The sequence below is a fragment of the Anabas testudineus genome, chromosome 10 (genome assembly GCF_900324465.2).
Source record: "Anabas testudineus chromosome 10, fAnaTes1.2, whole genome shotgun sequence".
In the NCBI taxonomy this organism is placed as follows: Eukaryota; Metazoa; Chordata; class Actinopteri; order Anabantiformes; family Anabantidae; genus Anabas; species Anabas testudineus.
Genome location: NC_046619.1, coordinates 10,200,626 through 10,215,577, shown reverse-complemented (window position 1 = coordinate 10,215,577; position 14,952 = coordinate 10,200,626). Strand labels below are relative to the sequence as shown.

General features: G+C 41.1%; 1 protein-coding gene across 3 annotated transcripts in view; it reads left to right on the top strand.

Moving 5' to 3' along the window:
• The window catches only part of si:dkeyp-44a8.4 (collagen alpha-1(XXIII) chain), a 104,167-nt gene that overhangs the window by 79,321 nt on the left and 9,894 nt on the right, over positions 1–14,952 (top strand). For 2 of the 3 annotated variants that reach the window (XM_026358195.1, XM_026358194.1), the window contains 7 exons: positions 2,645–2,671; positions 4,915–4,941; positions 5,849–5,875; positions 10,531–10,587; positions 12,230–12,346; positions 14,624–14,650; positions 14,798–14,824. In XM_026358195.1, the coding sequence (XP_026213980.1) occupies positions 2,645–2,671; positions 4,915–4,941; positions 5,849–5,875; positions 10,531–10,587; positions 12,230–12,346; positions 14,624–14,650; positions 14,798–14,824 (309 nt within the window). Of the gene's footprint in view, positions 1–2,644; positions 2,672–4,914; positions 4,942–5,848; positions 5,876–10,530; positions 10,588–10,941; positions 11,011–12,229; positions 12,347–14,623; positions 14,651–14,797; positions 14,825–14,952 lie in introns of all 3 variants that reach the window. The other variant, XM_026358196.1, reaches the window with a different exon arrangement.

Below are 14,952 nucleotides of genomic sequence, written 5' to 3'. Positions count from 1 at the left end.
GAAATGCTGAGTTGAAGCTTTTTCTTTTTTTACGCTGAGGGACGCTGCAGGACAAGATGGTGATGCTGACAAAAAATACACAAAGAACCACACACACATAAAAAGGCATTATTTCATTTCCCGCCACATTCACTTGAGGCTTTGGTGGCCTATTTTCTCACTTTTTACTCCACATTAATCTTCCAGTTGTTCTCTCCAATGTTCCTCTGTCTTCCCTCCTTCCATTTATCGTGTGACCTGATCCATTTGTGGTATGAGAATTTAGCAGCGGCTGATTTTTTTTCGAACTTTTATATTTTTTTGGGAATTCCAGCTCTTTTTCCCACTTTGCAAATCATCCTGTGCTGTACAGTTGGTTTATATCATAGAATAGGTGTCTTTTAACTATGAATAATATAATATTAAGATAATAATAATACAGTAAATCTTTGCCCTAAAAGTTCCCTGTGATTTTTCTTGGAGATTTAAGGAAGGCTCATGGATTTTATGGTGTCTTATTGTCAGTCATACAGTAGCTTCCTAGGATTGTTGGTTGAATTACTATTCATGTAGTTGGGGCCTATCTTATCTTATATTGAATACCAGTGCCTAAGAAAGGTCTTATAAGTTATGCTATAAGTTGTACTCAAACTGTCAGCTGCCAGATATTAGATTTGGGGTTTTATTGCTGAGAATAAACCCGGTTTTGGAAATGCACATACACTCCTTTCAAAGGGGGAAGCACATGCATGCAATATTACCTACAGTTCACAGGTCACGGTGTGGCTTGTTAGCGGCCGTAAATCAGTCCTTTTTGGCTCCAGTTCTGACTCCACAGCAGCCGATGACCTCACTATATACACCTCATCTACTCATCCTGACGAGCCTTGAAGGAGCCGAGCCCTGATAAACGTTCCCAGATGCAGAAACATCACAGCACTCGCACCCACACAGAGAGTACAGTATACCCGTCTGTGCTTTGCTGCAGAGAAACAGACGCAGATAGCTGGGGAAAAGTCATTGTGACGTTTGTAGGCTCATTTAAATTTTTACACTGGCACGCATGACATGATAAAGACAGTGGGCTGCATTTAATAGAGTGATGAAAATGCAACCTGTCTAGTACAGTATCTAAAAGAAATACAGAGCATTAAATCCTCACTCTTCACAGTCTTCTCATCTTTAGACAGTCGAGGTGAAATTATTGCCGTGTGATTGGTCTCGCTTGTTTGTTCCACCACAGTCTTTGCCACCTACTGCTGATTTCACAAGTGGCACTTAATCAAAAAGACATCAGGAGCTTTAAAGATTTTGCCCTGTATTTTTTAAAAACCCTTTTCATACAGAGGGACCACTTAAGTTTTTGATGACAGTCACGCTGGAACTTTAAGAGACTAAACTAGGGGCCGTAAACAATCAAACGACCTGTTAACGAGAGCAGCTCCACAAATCCCTTTCCCTTCCTTATCTGCTCTTTCCTTCCACCTATGTGTACATATGTGCCTGCTGCTCATCCATCAAAGCAGGCTGCAATGACACTGTGGTAGGTTTTTACTACAGGAACTCAGGCCTGATGGTACCCATGGGGCTGAGGAGAAGAGCCAGACTTATGTAAGCCATCTGAGGCCAGAGATGATGACCATTTCCAGTCTGTAGAGCCACCGGGGCCGTGAAGAATTGAGCAACCCACAACTCAAGGGACCCTGTAAAAACTGTTAGCTTAACATCGAGTGCGGTTGTTAAGGAGGAAGTCAGCATTAGCCTTTACTACATACATCACATTCAAGTGTTTCTGGAAAGCTTGAGCCAACTTTTTCTTTTATGTTTAGCAGTGATCTAAAGGTTTGTGCTTTGCAGAGGAGGTTCAATGACTGCTCGGCTGTTTTCATAGAGGTAAACAAAGTGAGGAACTTCAACTGCTGTTTCAGCACTTGGTGAGGTTAGATGGGGACTTTATAGTTTAAACTGTCTGCTGGATTATTATGTCATCACCACAGAACCACAGATAGTGCGGCAGATTAATACAGCTGGACCAAATCTACCCACAGTCTGTCAGGTCGGACGGCAATCTCAGAATAATTTTAAACCGTCGCCACCTGGACACGTCTTAATATCCGAGTCTTCCACTTGCACACAAAAACACACATGCACATTTAAGTGGGGCAGGATATATACATAGAGGCACTTTCCTCCTTTTTTCTACTTCATCTTGTGCTAAACTTTCTTTTATCAGAGCCGTTTCTCCTCTTTTGTTTACAAGCAAACCTCTTTCCAAATCGCTGAGCTGTTTTTCCTAAGCTAAGATCATTTACATTGTTTCCTGAGAGATTTCCAGAAACAAATATCAAATATTATGAAGTACTAATATCTGTCAGTCAGTTTACAATATTTTGAATGGTCAAGAGCTTAAAGGAAACTGTGTCTTCACCGTGTCATTATAATAATCTTCATTCACAGCAGGCTTACATCATTAAAGGACTAGTTTCTGGAAATGCTCTTATTTGCTTTCCTGTTGAGAGTTAGATAAGGAGATTGTTACCACTCTCATATGGGTATCAGTTTCTTCATCTATCTGTTGGCAAGAAAGTGAATAGGCATATTTCCTAAAATTGCTTATTTATTAAATGGTTTTGGTTTAAATGTATTTTTCTTTGCCTTCCAACAGGGTCCACTTGGCTTGGATGGCAAACCAGTGAGTATACTGCAACTGCAATTGAATTTAGAAAACAGTTGGGTGACTGACTGGAGTGTAATTAAAACTTTCTGTTTTCTCTTCTGTCAGAAGCCAGGTACACCATAACCCACCCCTTGTCTTGTTTTGATTTTGCCTAGCGTATATCAACTAACTGTGAATCCAGGTGGTTATTTAGTCAGACAGGTGATGGTTTGCTATACTTCATCAATCATTTTTAGTGTTCCTAAGGGAAGACAGCAAGTGAGTAAGAATCCCACACTAGCCATCTTGTTTCTTGTTCCCCTCTTAAGTCGTCCTTGGCCTGAATACTGAAATCCCCTTTGCACTTCACCTCCGAGCCACATTCGTTAACCTCTTCCTGAAACCCAGCCACGCTCTCAGACACACCCAGGTGCAGTGCGGAAACAGGCGAAGCAGAGCGAATGGGTTACACACCAGTGAGAACAGAGTTTATAACTTTGAACAGAGGCTCTTTAAAAAGTCATTACAGTACCCTCCGCCTGCTCCTTCTCTCAGGTTGCTTTGCCTGATGAGAGACTGACTGATACAAAAAGCCCTGATGAAAGCTATTTGAATAGCTCCTCTCCAAACACCATTAAGCATTTGTTTCCTGCTAAAGGAGACGTCAAGCTGGGCCTGTCTTTTAAACTGGACTCTCCTCATCAGTGAGGACCTGCAGTAAAACCACAGCAGGTGTGATACAGATTTCATGACTCGAGTCACTCAGAAACTCAAGGAGGTTTGAGAAGGAGAATAATAACAGGTGGATAGAGGATAAAAGTGATATGAACAAGCCTAAACATGCAGGAATAAAACAAGTTTGAAAGAGCTAAAAATCATAAGATTAGCATGAGAAGGTTTATCACTAAAAGGGAACAAACTGAACATGCATAAAACCGTGACAGCAACATGAGATACTGTGTGGCCTTCATCAGTGGAAGCTGTTTCCTCACTCCAATGAGTGGACCTTGTACATTATTGCTGCTCTTTCCAGGGTTAGTAATAAACCCTTTAAACTAAAAAGTATTTTTTCTGATATATTTACTATCTTAGGAAACTTTGAGATTGAAATACACTTAATGCTCAGTTTGTGTTTGCTTTTCCTTTGCTAATCACACACCTACAAGAGTAGTTGTGGCTTCTTCCTCTATGTCTTCACTCTGTGATCTGGAGCAGAAAGTAGTGAAGATAAGCTGCTGCTGTCATCACGTGGCCAGTCACATTAACAAACTGCTTATCTTCCCCACCATGCCCCCTCTTCAGCGCCGTATTCCTGAACACAATTAGGGCCCAGTCCAGACAAAACCTCTGGCAGACAGTGAAGATGTAAGGAAAGGGGGAACGAATTAGAAAGGGCGGCTTCAAGGCGGAAAGCATGGCAGATTTAGAGACAGGGGAACTGAATAAAAGCAGAAAGAGGGGACAAGTGTGAAAAACATTACAGTATGATGTGTAAGAATAAACTGTTCCGACAATGGAGACACAGAGACGTTGAATGTAAAGGATGACTGGGATGTAAGAGGTAAAGTCTGCCCTGCTGTTGTCACTTTTAGAGAGCCTGTGGCTGAGAACAGAGATGGTGGGTCCTCTGTTTCTCTGTCATAGTCACAGAGAGCCTGTTGTCAGTCTGCGGTTTGTGGTGCCGCCACATTTGGCATCCCTGTGCCACTTGTCGGCAGTGGACAGAGTGAGACAGACAAGGACACAGTACAGCTAAAATGGTAGGGATTAGCTCATCAGTGAGCCTGGTGCTCATAAGACAGCGTCAAACAAAGTGTGACAGTGTGGCAGTGCCTCAAATACTGTACTGTACAGTATGTGAGAGCTCACAGGTCTGTTGCAAGGCCCCATGTTTTTAGTTAGTGTTTTTAGCATTCCACTTCGAAAACATCTTCAGAGTCCCCCGCTGAGAGAAAAACTGGTGGAAGAACAAAGAAGCATATTTCTCTTTCAGTTTTATCTCTCAGCAGAACACTTTTTATCTTTCAGAGAGAAAGCTTAAAGGGGAATCCCACTGCATGCTCATGCAAGATAGAGTTCTTATTGTGAAACGTGTTCACACAAAAGGAACTGGTGATTGAGTGGACACAACTGTATTAAGTGTTGTGTTGCTTTACTGTTTGATTGAATACTCCCTGTTCTAGGCCAGTTGAAGATGTACTGTGCTGTGATGTATGTTGCTCAGATGATAACTGATTTATCTTGACCAACTGTCTCTGATTATCTTCCCCCTCCTACAGGGACTAGCCGGACCCAAGGGAGAAAAGGTATTCTTAACTATGTATTTTTAGCCTTTCTAGTCAAGTCAGTGCTCTGCATGGATGTATTTCTCACATTCACTAACAAACAGCTTGAAGAACATGTGAATACAAGCAAACAAGCAGTCTCGCAGGTGTTCTCTCTATTGCCCCCACACACATTCAGGTTTTCACTGCATGCCCGTCAATTGAGCTATAGACTACATGTAGTTATGTAGGAGCTCATATGTCTCCACACATTCTCACGTCAAGGCACTAAACGGGTTTACAGGCCTTCTGCATGGCCCGATGATAGCCAGATGTTTTCTCGCTCTGTGAACCTCTGCCCAGCGCAAGATGTTAGTGACTTTAAGAGCTGGAAGAGCTGGCAGAGAAGGCTTGTGCATGTGCTTATTTGAGTACGCACCGATGGGTACTTTGCTGTGCGAGTACGTTTCTGCACTCGAGATAAATTTGTCCAGATAAGCTCAACCACAACAACAATGCAACTGCAGTAAACAGCATCTGTCAGAGCAGGATTCAGTCTAATGAGTGGGGGCTTGCAAATGACAGATGATGCTGAGATTTGGAAAATTGGCTCCCTTCATGTAATCATGCTAGTAGCGCCGTGATGAGAGCATGAACTCCAAATCCTCATCAGAGAAGCAATGATATCCAGCACGTGCGCTCCCACTTTGACTTAGCTGACCGCATCCTGTCGGACACTCCCAGTTGTGGCATATGAAATGATTTATATTGTAAATGCTGACATCCTGAGCTCGACAGATGACCTTTGAGTCGCTTCCTTCCTATTAATTTTTAGGTTTATCTGTCACTGCTTCTCTACAGTAGCGGTACTCTGATGCATGACTGATTCTGTGTGCATATACTGTGCTAATAGCTTTTGACAATTGTTGTTTTCCTGTTTTTCTCCAAGGGTGACCAAGGTGACACTGGGCCAAGGGTAAGTCATATTTTCTTTCTTCGCCCGAGAAGGTCAAATGGGGTGTTGACTGTCATGTGTATTTAAGCAGCTATTTTTTCATTACAGATGACCTAATGCTAAAAAAGCATTGCCCTTTAACTGTGTTTCCATTTAAAGCTTCCTTCCAGTTTGTGTGATTTTTCTCTTGATTTGTATTTTTCTCTGGGAGTCACCTTCTCAAAGTTTGACACATTCATATCAAGATACACTACGCTTTCCATTCAGTCATTTTATTTGAAATATGAAATTAAGAATGGTGTACTTGCTCTATCTGTGCAGTTTCTTTACTCTGGGATGACATAAACACAATTTAGCGTCTCCCGAGCCTACTCAAGTAGCCAGCAGTGCAGTTTGTTAAACCCCCCATACAAGACAGAGTAAGATAGCTTTTATAATATCTACAAACTACTCTTTATTTCCATGTTATCACACTGGTAGAATAGTGTGGACATGGAGAGAGGCCAACAACTGATCACAAGTTTTGGTCTGTGCACATACCCTTCAACACTTAAAGCAAGCCTTTTATAATTCAAAAGAAATGTGTGTTTACCCTGTGCGGCTTCCCCAGCAACTGTACCAACAACATAGTCCAGGTCCTATGATGAGGTTTGAGTTACCCACATCTCCAAAGCCAGAGATGAGAACCGATGATATTAAAAACGATGGAAAGATTTAAAGGTCACCATCAAAACCCAATGGTCGGGGCAGTTCGCCAAATCTACCATCTTGTTTCTACCAAACTATGGTTTTTTGACATTACTGGGTAACCTCATTCTGCATCTGGTCCATGTTGTCAGTGTTGTCTTTTCATGTGATATCATTCCACCCACCATGAGATCTACATAATTATCTCCTGCTTTATTCACAGTGGTTTGAAAATAAGCCCCCTGTCCTTATGGTAAACAGCTTGGATTCGTAGAAAAAATATGTGTTCCCCATGAATCTTGAATGTTTTTCTAGCTGTGTTATATTTAGAATATAATCTTATGTCAAGGTCCCATTTGTTCACATAGAATCAAAGGTGGGGGTGAACTACTGAGGCTATCTGTTTGCAGTATAAACCCATAGCAGCAGAGGCCTACAGGTACAAACCCCGGTCCTAAAACGTTGGGACTTTTTCTCAAATGCAATAAAAACTCAAATCTGATTTGTTCATTCACTTCAATTTTCAACGTTTTCACTGACCAACCTAATTGTATTTTGTAAATATAACCAAATTCTCCTTGTCTGATTCTTCTATTAATCATGAGCCATACTTTAAATAGGAGACAGATCTGGACTTCAGGCAGACCCACTAAAGCACACACACTAAAGCCTGGTAATGTTTTGCTGACTTCCTAGGGAAAAACATCTTGATGGCAGCAATTGTCTCAACATGCTGTACTATACACTCACATTGTGTATAGTACAGTGTTGATTGTCTTTTTCATCTTTGGCACCAAACATAACTTTTTCCCCCAAATTTCCACTGTCTTTCAGTCCATTTGACTTGACCTCGGCCCCAACTCAACAATGCTTCTGCACAGAATTGATGCATGCCTTCCTCCTGCATAACAGGGTTTCAGTTTGCATTGTTACATGCAGTAGCAGACTTAACTGTTTTCTAATCCCCAAGCCCATGTGACTATATTCATCACAGAGGTATGATAGTTTCTCATCAATGCCCTTTGACAATCTGAAGGTCACATATATTCGACAGTTCCTGAATTGTTTTGATATATAACGTAACTTCTTTGCAGTCTTGCATTGAGAAATAATTTTTCTTAACTGACTCTTTTTATACCCTACCGTAATATCCTCACCTGCCAATTAATCTACAGACTTTGTAATCATCCGAATAGTGTTAATATAATATTTATAAACTTTTACATTGCCAACTTTTTCGAGTGTGCTGCAGTCATAAAACTCGAAATTAGTTGTATTTACAAAATACAGTTAGGTCCATCAGTGAAAACACTGTGATTTACTGTAATTCGCAATTTGTTGTTTTGTTTTTTTGTTCTTGTTTTTTTTTTGTACTTTCTCAAAGTTGCAGTTGATGGAGCCCAACAATAGTGGTCATAATTTGTTACAGTCATTGTTTTCAAAAGTCTAATATTCTGTGGAGTTATCCATTGATACTAATTAATAATGACTGATGATAAAAACTGCAGAAATATGTAAATAATATACAGATGTTCATCTTAACAGACTGAAACTCTGCTTGTCTCCACTCACTGGTTGTTTTAATTACATTATTGCTGACATTCTTTAGCAAGTATCCAACAAGTGAAAAGATGTAGAATAATAATTAGAAATAGATGTGTATTCATAAATTGTCTGAGAGAGTATTGGAATGAAACTGAGTGGCTATTGCTTTATTGCAGAGCACAAATGGAGTGTAAATTTGTCAGGGCTGCCCTGCGGAACCATATTTATTATGCAGTTCAGAAACATTACAGGAATTCCTAATTCCCATTAAGGCATAAGCCATTTGCTTTCTCTGACTGTCCTTTCAGATTTTGAAGTAATAGTTTGTGCAAGGATGAAATCTTTTGGCGTTCTGCATTATATAGTTCTTCCAAGTGGTAAATATTGCATTTGGATGAGGCTTCTGGAGCTTTGATATCCTTGGATAAGTCTGCAGCCCATAAACCTCAGTGTATCGCTTAGAGACACAAGCTTGGGTCAAAACAAACCCTGCAGCTCCTAAAACTACTGTAGTTGTGAATAAGGTTTGGCTCTGGCTTATATTTTCATAGATATGGCCAGATAATTTAGTAAATGAAATCCTGTTGGTTTCTGAATGTTTAAATTATGATTTTATTTTAACAGCTATGAATCAAAGCTTTTACTGATCCACTGAGGCTGAGCAGTGGAAGGTTGGTGGTGTCATGCCAGCATATAAGCTCAGTCATTACCTCAACCTGATTTTAACATGTTCGCAGTTTCACCTCTGAACTCTACCAGAAGATAAGAGAATACATCTAAAACAGGAAATAGCCATGAATCTCTGTCAACCTGTGACTTCCTGTCAATCCATCATTTTCAATGTTTATTGTCTGGTTTAATCTGGTCCCAAGACAATTATAAACACAGGAAGAGATGGGGATTAAAACACAGTCACGATACAGAACCTGTATAAAAATACACTGCCTGTCCAAAAAAAAAGTCACACACTAATATTTTGTTTGACTACCTTTAGCTCCTGCACTATCACATTTATTCCAGTCCAGAGTTGCCTTAATTTTTCGCCAAGATCTTGTATTGATGATGCGAGAGTCGGACCGCTCCACAAAGTCTTCTCCAGCACATCCTAAAGATTCTCAATGGGGTTAAGGTCTGGAGTATTCAGTATATTCAGGTAGTTAGCTGACCTCATTCTTTGGACACATAACGTTGCTGAACCTAGACCTGACCAACTACAGCAACCCCAGATCATAGCACTGCCCCTACAGACTTGTACAGTAGACACCAGACATGATGGGTTTATCACTTCACCTGCCTCTTTTGTTACCCTGATGTGCCATCAGACTTGATTCGTGCCAATAATTTGACCTTTCTGACATATATTAACGTCTTTTCCACAACCACAGGATGTGTCCTCCGACATAGTTGTTTAAGAAATGAGAAGCTATTCACAGCATCAGTTAGGGTTAAATAACTTGTTGCCAGATGAAACATGATGATCCATGCAGTAATTATCCAATGGGATTACTATTTGCTTATTTAAATCCAGGTGGTGATTTTATTTATTTATTTAATTTTTTTTTTTGATAGGCAGTGTGTATGACCAATATGTGTTGGTATGTTTTTCAAAGTAAGAAGTAAACGTGGTCGAGGTACCCACCCTGTATATTGTCAAATTGTTAATGTGAAAGAGAAGCTATGATAGGATCATCCCCAGCCAAGTCTTCCTCCCCTCCAGCAGCTACAAAAGGGCTATAGTTGAATGGCTGTTTGTCTTCATATCAGCCCAATGTCTGATGAGAAGATACAGGAGAAGCCCACAGCCTGAAACAGCATATTCTCTTAGGAGATGTTAAATAAGCATATATGTATGTGGTCTCCATAGAAGGAACAGTGTATAGGCAAACAAATGGAGAGCAGGAGGAGGGGTCTGCGGTGTCAGGAATAGCCTCAGCCATCCAGTGCTCACCACAGCCTTTTAACGGAAACCTCATGACTTGCATCTCCACTCCTTACTGTCTCCTCTCCTTGCTGCCCCCTCTCCATCCTTACCTCCTTTCCAAGTGTTTTTGGGAGGAGCCCAACCAGAGAACCACTACAGTGCCCTGGGCTCTTTTGGCAGCAGACAAACTCTGCTCCTTTCAGTTTGACAGATCATTACAGTTGCTGTCTGTTGGATGGAAAGAGCCAAGCCACCTTTGTTTGGTTTGGTCTTAAAGGGAAAAATGAGAAGACATTAAATGGAACACAAATACACAAGTTAATACTCGTTTGAATGAGATTTTTATTTTCTTTCTGAGCGAAGAGGACAATTGTTGGCCCTCACTTTTTAGGTTATAAGAAACAAATGTCTCACTTTTCGCAGATGATGACTTTCTATTCTTTGCAGAATTTGCAAATGTCTTTTCTGACTACAGCTGTGTGCTAAGCTGCTAACTTTCGTTATTTGTCACTCCTGTCACCAGGGTCCTCCTAACTACACACATTCAGGTCTCCTCACTAATCAGATTCTCACCGTCAAGGTTTGTCCCTTTGACTGAATTGTTTTTAGTCCTCCCAGCAGCCTCCGCCGTCTGTCAGGCTGCTGATCTGTCTCTATTCCTGCAGACAGAGAAGCAAAGCACTCCTCCTGAGCTTTCTCTTTTGGCTCACAGCTTCATAGGCAGCTGGACTCTCATCCCATCTGTTTTTCCTGCAGAAGCTGTTTCCTTCCTTCTGGAATCTCTCAGTTAACAGTGGATTTCTGATTTCCTTACTCATATTTCTTTTTCTCCTCTCCCTTTCATTTCAACCTGCTCCATCTCCCCTCTTCTCTTTTTCTTTATGCCATTTCTCTCTACTCTATTTTTCTACTTCTGGTCTGCACTGCATCTCAGATGGTCTTTCCCCGATATGACAATTTTCTCTCTGGAGACACCAAGCGCTTTCAGACGTTCTTTATGAAGGTAGAACATAACTAAGGCATGTGCACCCTATTTCTTTAACCAAACTATTTTATTCATGTTTCAACCTTCATTCTTTCTCAACCTTTTATTGCCCTCCTCTTGTTTGATTTCTTGTTTGAAAATGTTTTTGATATTGTGTGTGCTGGCTTTTTTTGGTTGTATTAGCATGACTGATTATGTGAAAATGTATATTAAAAAACTAAATACTTAAATAATCTTCAGCAATCCAAAAATTAGAAAAACATCTTGAAGGTTGAACCACACACAAAGACTCCAGAGAAGTGTGCTTCTTATTAAAGAAATAGAAGAGCTTTGTTGGTGACAGTTAAGTACGAGGCCCAGCTTAATAGAAATGTAACAATTATCAGTGCTAAGAAATGAGGTTTTAGGCTTTGGTTATTACATTTACATCAAAGGGCTCGCTGTAGTAAGCTGCTTGCCTCAACAAAGCAAACCATAATGCACCACGTCTGTAGAGATGAGAGGATGCGGAGGAAGTGTCGCTATGGGACAGTAGAAAAAACACTGTCAGTGGTGAGCAAGACCTTTAGGCCATCAATGGTTTCTGTTTGGTATAAACACGAGGTTGGAAATCTTCAGAAAGAGACATGGGCCCAATTAGATGTGAGTACACTGATGAAAGACCTTTTAATATAAGGTGACAGTTCGGTTGTTGTGTCAAGAAGCATAAATAGAAAAGAAAGTCAACTCTTTTTTACAGATCATGTTGTTATCGATTAGCCGTTTTTTATGAGTGCATGCTTCAGCATGGTGGTATGTACATGTGGACAGTGACTCTGTTATGTTTCTCTCAGTGGAGCTTTTATCATCTATCACCAATTTTTGCTAAGTTTATTGTTTTGGGGTTCAGTTTCTTGGACCCATATTGTTATGCCACTGCAGGCAAATATTATTTAAAAACCAGATGTAACCTGCCCAGGATGAAATTGCAGACACTCACAGGTAGAAATAGCATGGTGGATTATTTAGCAGTTAGCAGGCATTACATATTTCCCTCAGGGAACCAATGACATTTAAAAACTGTATCTTTTGAATATTGAAATAAGTAAGTGTGACTTCACCATACTGACTTAACAAAGGATACATCAGTGATGTGTTTGCAGTTTTTTCCTCCAAGTGTTGATAAAATTAGTAATACATTGTTTGGAATATTTGCTACTGTGCTAGTTTTTTAACTTTTTGGTTTTTTTTTCATCAGGGTGACCAGGGCCAGGCTGGACCCGCTGGTCCTCCTGGTCCCCCAGGTCCTCCTGGTCCCCGTGGACCCCCTGGGAATACAGGCAAGGATGGGCCCCGTGGCCCTGCTGGAGAGCCAGTAAGTGTCTCTTCCTCCAGCAATCAAACACCCACTGTACAAAACAATGCACACATGCTCACCCACGCAGCCCTCTCCTTCTCCTCCATTGCTTTTCCTCACCCTCTAACCCAAAGACCACAAAGAATGTAGTCATTTAAAACACCTCAGTCATCAAGGGCAGTGTTACTCCAATTGTGTGGAGTTGGTAGGGCTGAACCGCATGGTATGACAGATTGCAAATTGTGTTTCTGTGTGAGTGTGCTTCATGTGCATTGATACGCATGCATTAAGTGGGAATGGGTCTACGTGGTAAATGACACTAAACCCACACTCTCATTCTTCCGGGTTTGCCAGTGAGCTGTGGCTTACCTAAAATGTCCCATAATAGCAACTGTACTCCTGGCCTCATCTGTTTTGTGTAAGGGAGCGGCCACAAACTTCTCCAACACACCCCCATTTTCCCACCGATGGTGTCACCGTGCACCCCTGAAACAGATATGGTTCTGCAGGGAGTTCATGGGCAGTTTGCCGACCTCACCAAACAATAGCTGTGCTCCGCATCTGAGGCAGTTTATGTTTCTCAAAATTAACTTTGTTCTTTCCAGAGTTTAGTTCTTATGCAGTGGCAGCTTCGACCTGTGGTTATAAGATGGAAGGGAGAGGAGGGTGGGAAGGTAATTTTTGTTTATGCAAGTGAAGGAATGAATGCTCTGTTACACTACACTGGCACTGGACAGCAAAGAAATTCAAGTGAAAAATGCTGTTTCCAGTGTGAATCAGATGAGAGCTTGGGCAGCACAGCTCAGAACATGAATAAAAACAGACGGGTCAAAAGAAGGGGCCTGTCCTGTAACCTAGTCAATTTGCAAAGTGCTCTCCAAGTTGATTAAAGGCATTGCAAAACCCAAAACAGCAAAACAAAGGGAGTGACTGTAGAGCCGCTCCATGTTGTAGGCAGATGTCAGAGTGTGGAAGAAGGCTAAGCAGGAGAAAGTGAGCTTCAAACCTTCAGTTTATATCTGTGAAGTGGGAATAAAGTAAAGGGACAGGCAGTTCAAACAAGGTTGTGGCTGGTTTCTGTCTGTCTGTGATGGAGCTGTTGGTATCATAAATAACATAATTAATATTTGCTTTATTTCAACATATGTAATTTCCGGAGGATATTTCAAGTAAATTATGTATAAATTATTATTGGAAATGTAGCTGACACCGAAACTGCTCCCCAGACACACCTTTCTGCGCTGAGGATAAAAGAAGTTATAAACGTGATTTATGACTGTGATTTGTTTCACACTGCCACAGAGGAAAGATCAAAAGATGAGGAGGAGATAAGTGGGCTAAGAAAAGAGGGGCTGCTGTAGAATGGAAATGGAAATGGGAAAAAAGCAGCACACAGCAGTGGAGGTGATCAGGATGACAGTTGTATATTTGCAGGGAGAGAGCGAGCAGAGGAAGAAAACCAGCTGGGAAAGTTGCTCCTTATTGCTCGTTATTGTAAAATATGAGGACAGAGCAGAGCAGCTGATAACCTCCAATTTATATCAGGCATTTATTACAGTGCATAGGGTGATCAAGTAAACACAGCTTGGTAGCAGTGTGTGTGTATGATAGAGAGAGAGAGCAGTAGAGAGAGTGCTCTTGCACAAGCTCCCACTTGTCTCTGACATGGATGACTTCACAGCAGATGACTTTAAGTACATGAGTACATGAAATACATGAACTACATGAGTACATGTCCACCTTGTCACGAACCGTCTATACCACCGTGTCCATCAACTGCATATACAACACTGTAGGTTTGTTTACCTAAATAAACCAAATGACAGACACCAGAAAGTGGCCATGGGACACTCTGTGTTTGTGGTGGAGGTGGGGGGGGGGGGTGGTTATCCACAGCACCCCAGGGGTGACACAAGACAAACTGTTGTTGGGCAACCAAGTCCCACCATAGATTATCAAAGTCTGCTGGAGGGATGAACACCATTCTTGGTGTTTTGACGTTTGTGGTGAACACTGCTGTCCAACATTGTTGATACACTGTCGCTCATGGTCGTCCAGCTATCGCATTCATACTCATCAAGCCGTTGACTAATCATCTACACTGGTTATGTTTCTCCACTTGCATATTTTAGTTTTTTCCATCACCTTTTTGCAGTTTATCTGGTGCTGAATGAGTCTATGGACAGGTCACATCTTGTTAAACTATGACATCTAGAGGCGAAAGTGGTTTGATGCTTTAGTGAAGATTTACTGAAAGCTACAACCGTAACCAAGTTTCTCCTCTGTCCCCTCCAGGGTTTGCCAGGACGCGACGGCGCTGAGGTCAGTAAAGTCAAAATTCAGTTTTTTATTTATTTTTTTGCTGCTCAGGTTTTGTTCATGAAAAATTATTAAGTGTGAGGTCATGAGGTCATGATTGATGGATTTCTGTTGATAGCTTTGGTAACCTGTATTTTATTTCTGTCTCAGGGACCACAAGGATTGCCTGGGAAGCCGGTAAGATCATCTGTGAATAATCAACCTTGATTGTCTTCTCTTTTGTTTCCCTTAAACACCTCAATGTTCTTGTAAGATCCTACTATCTACTAGGGAAATATGTGAAATAATGTCTGGTTCTTTTGACA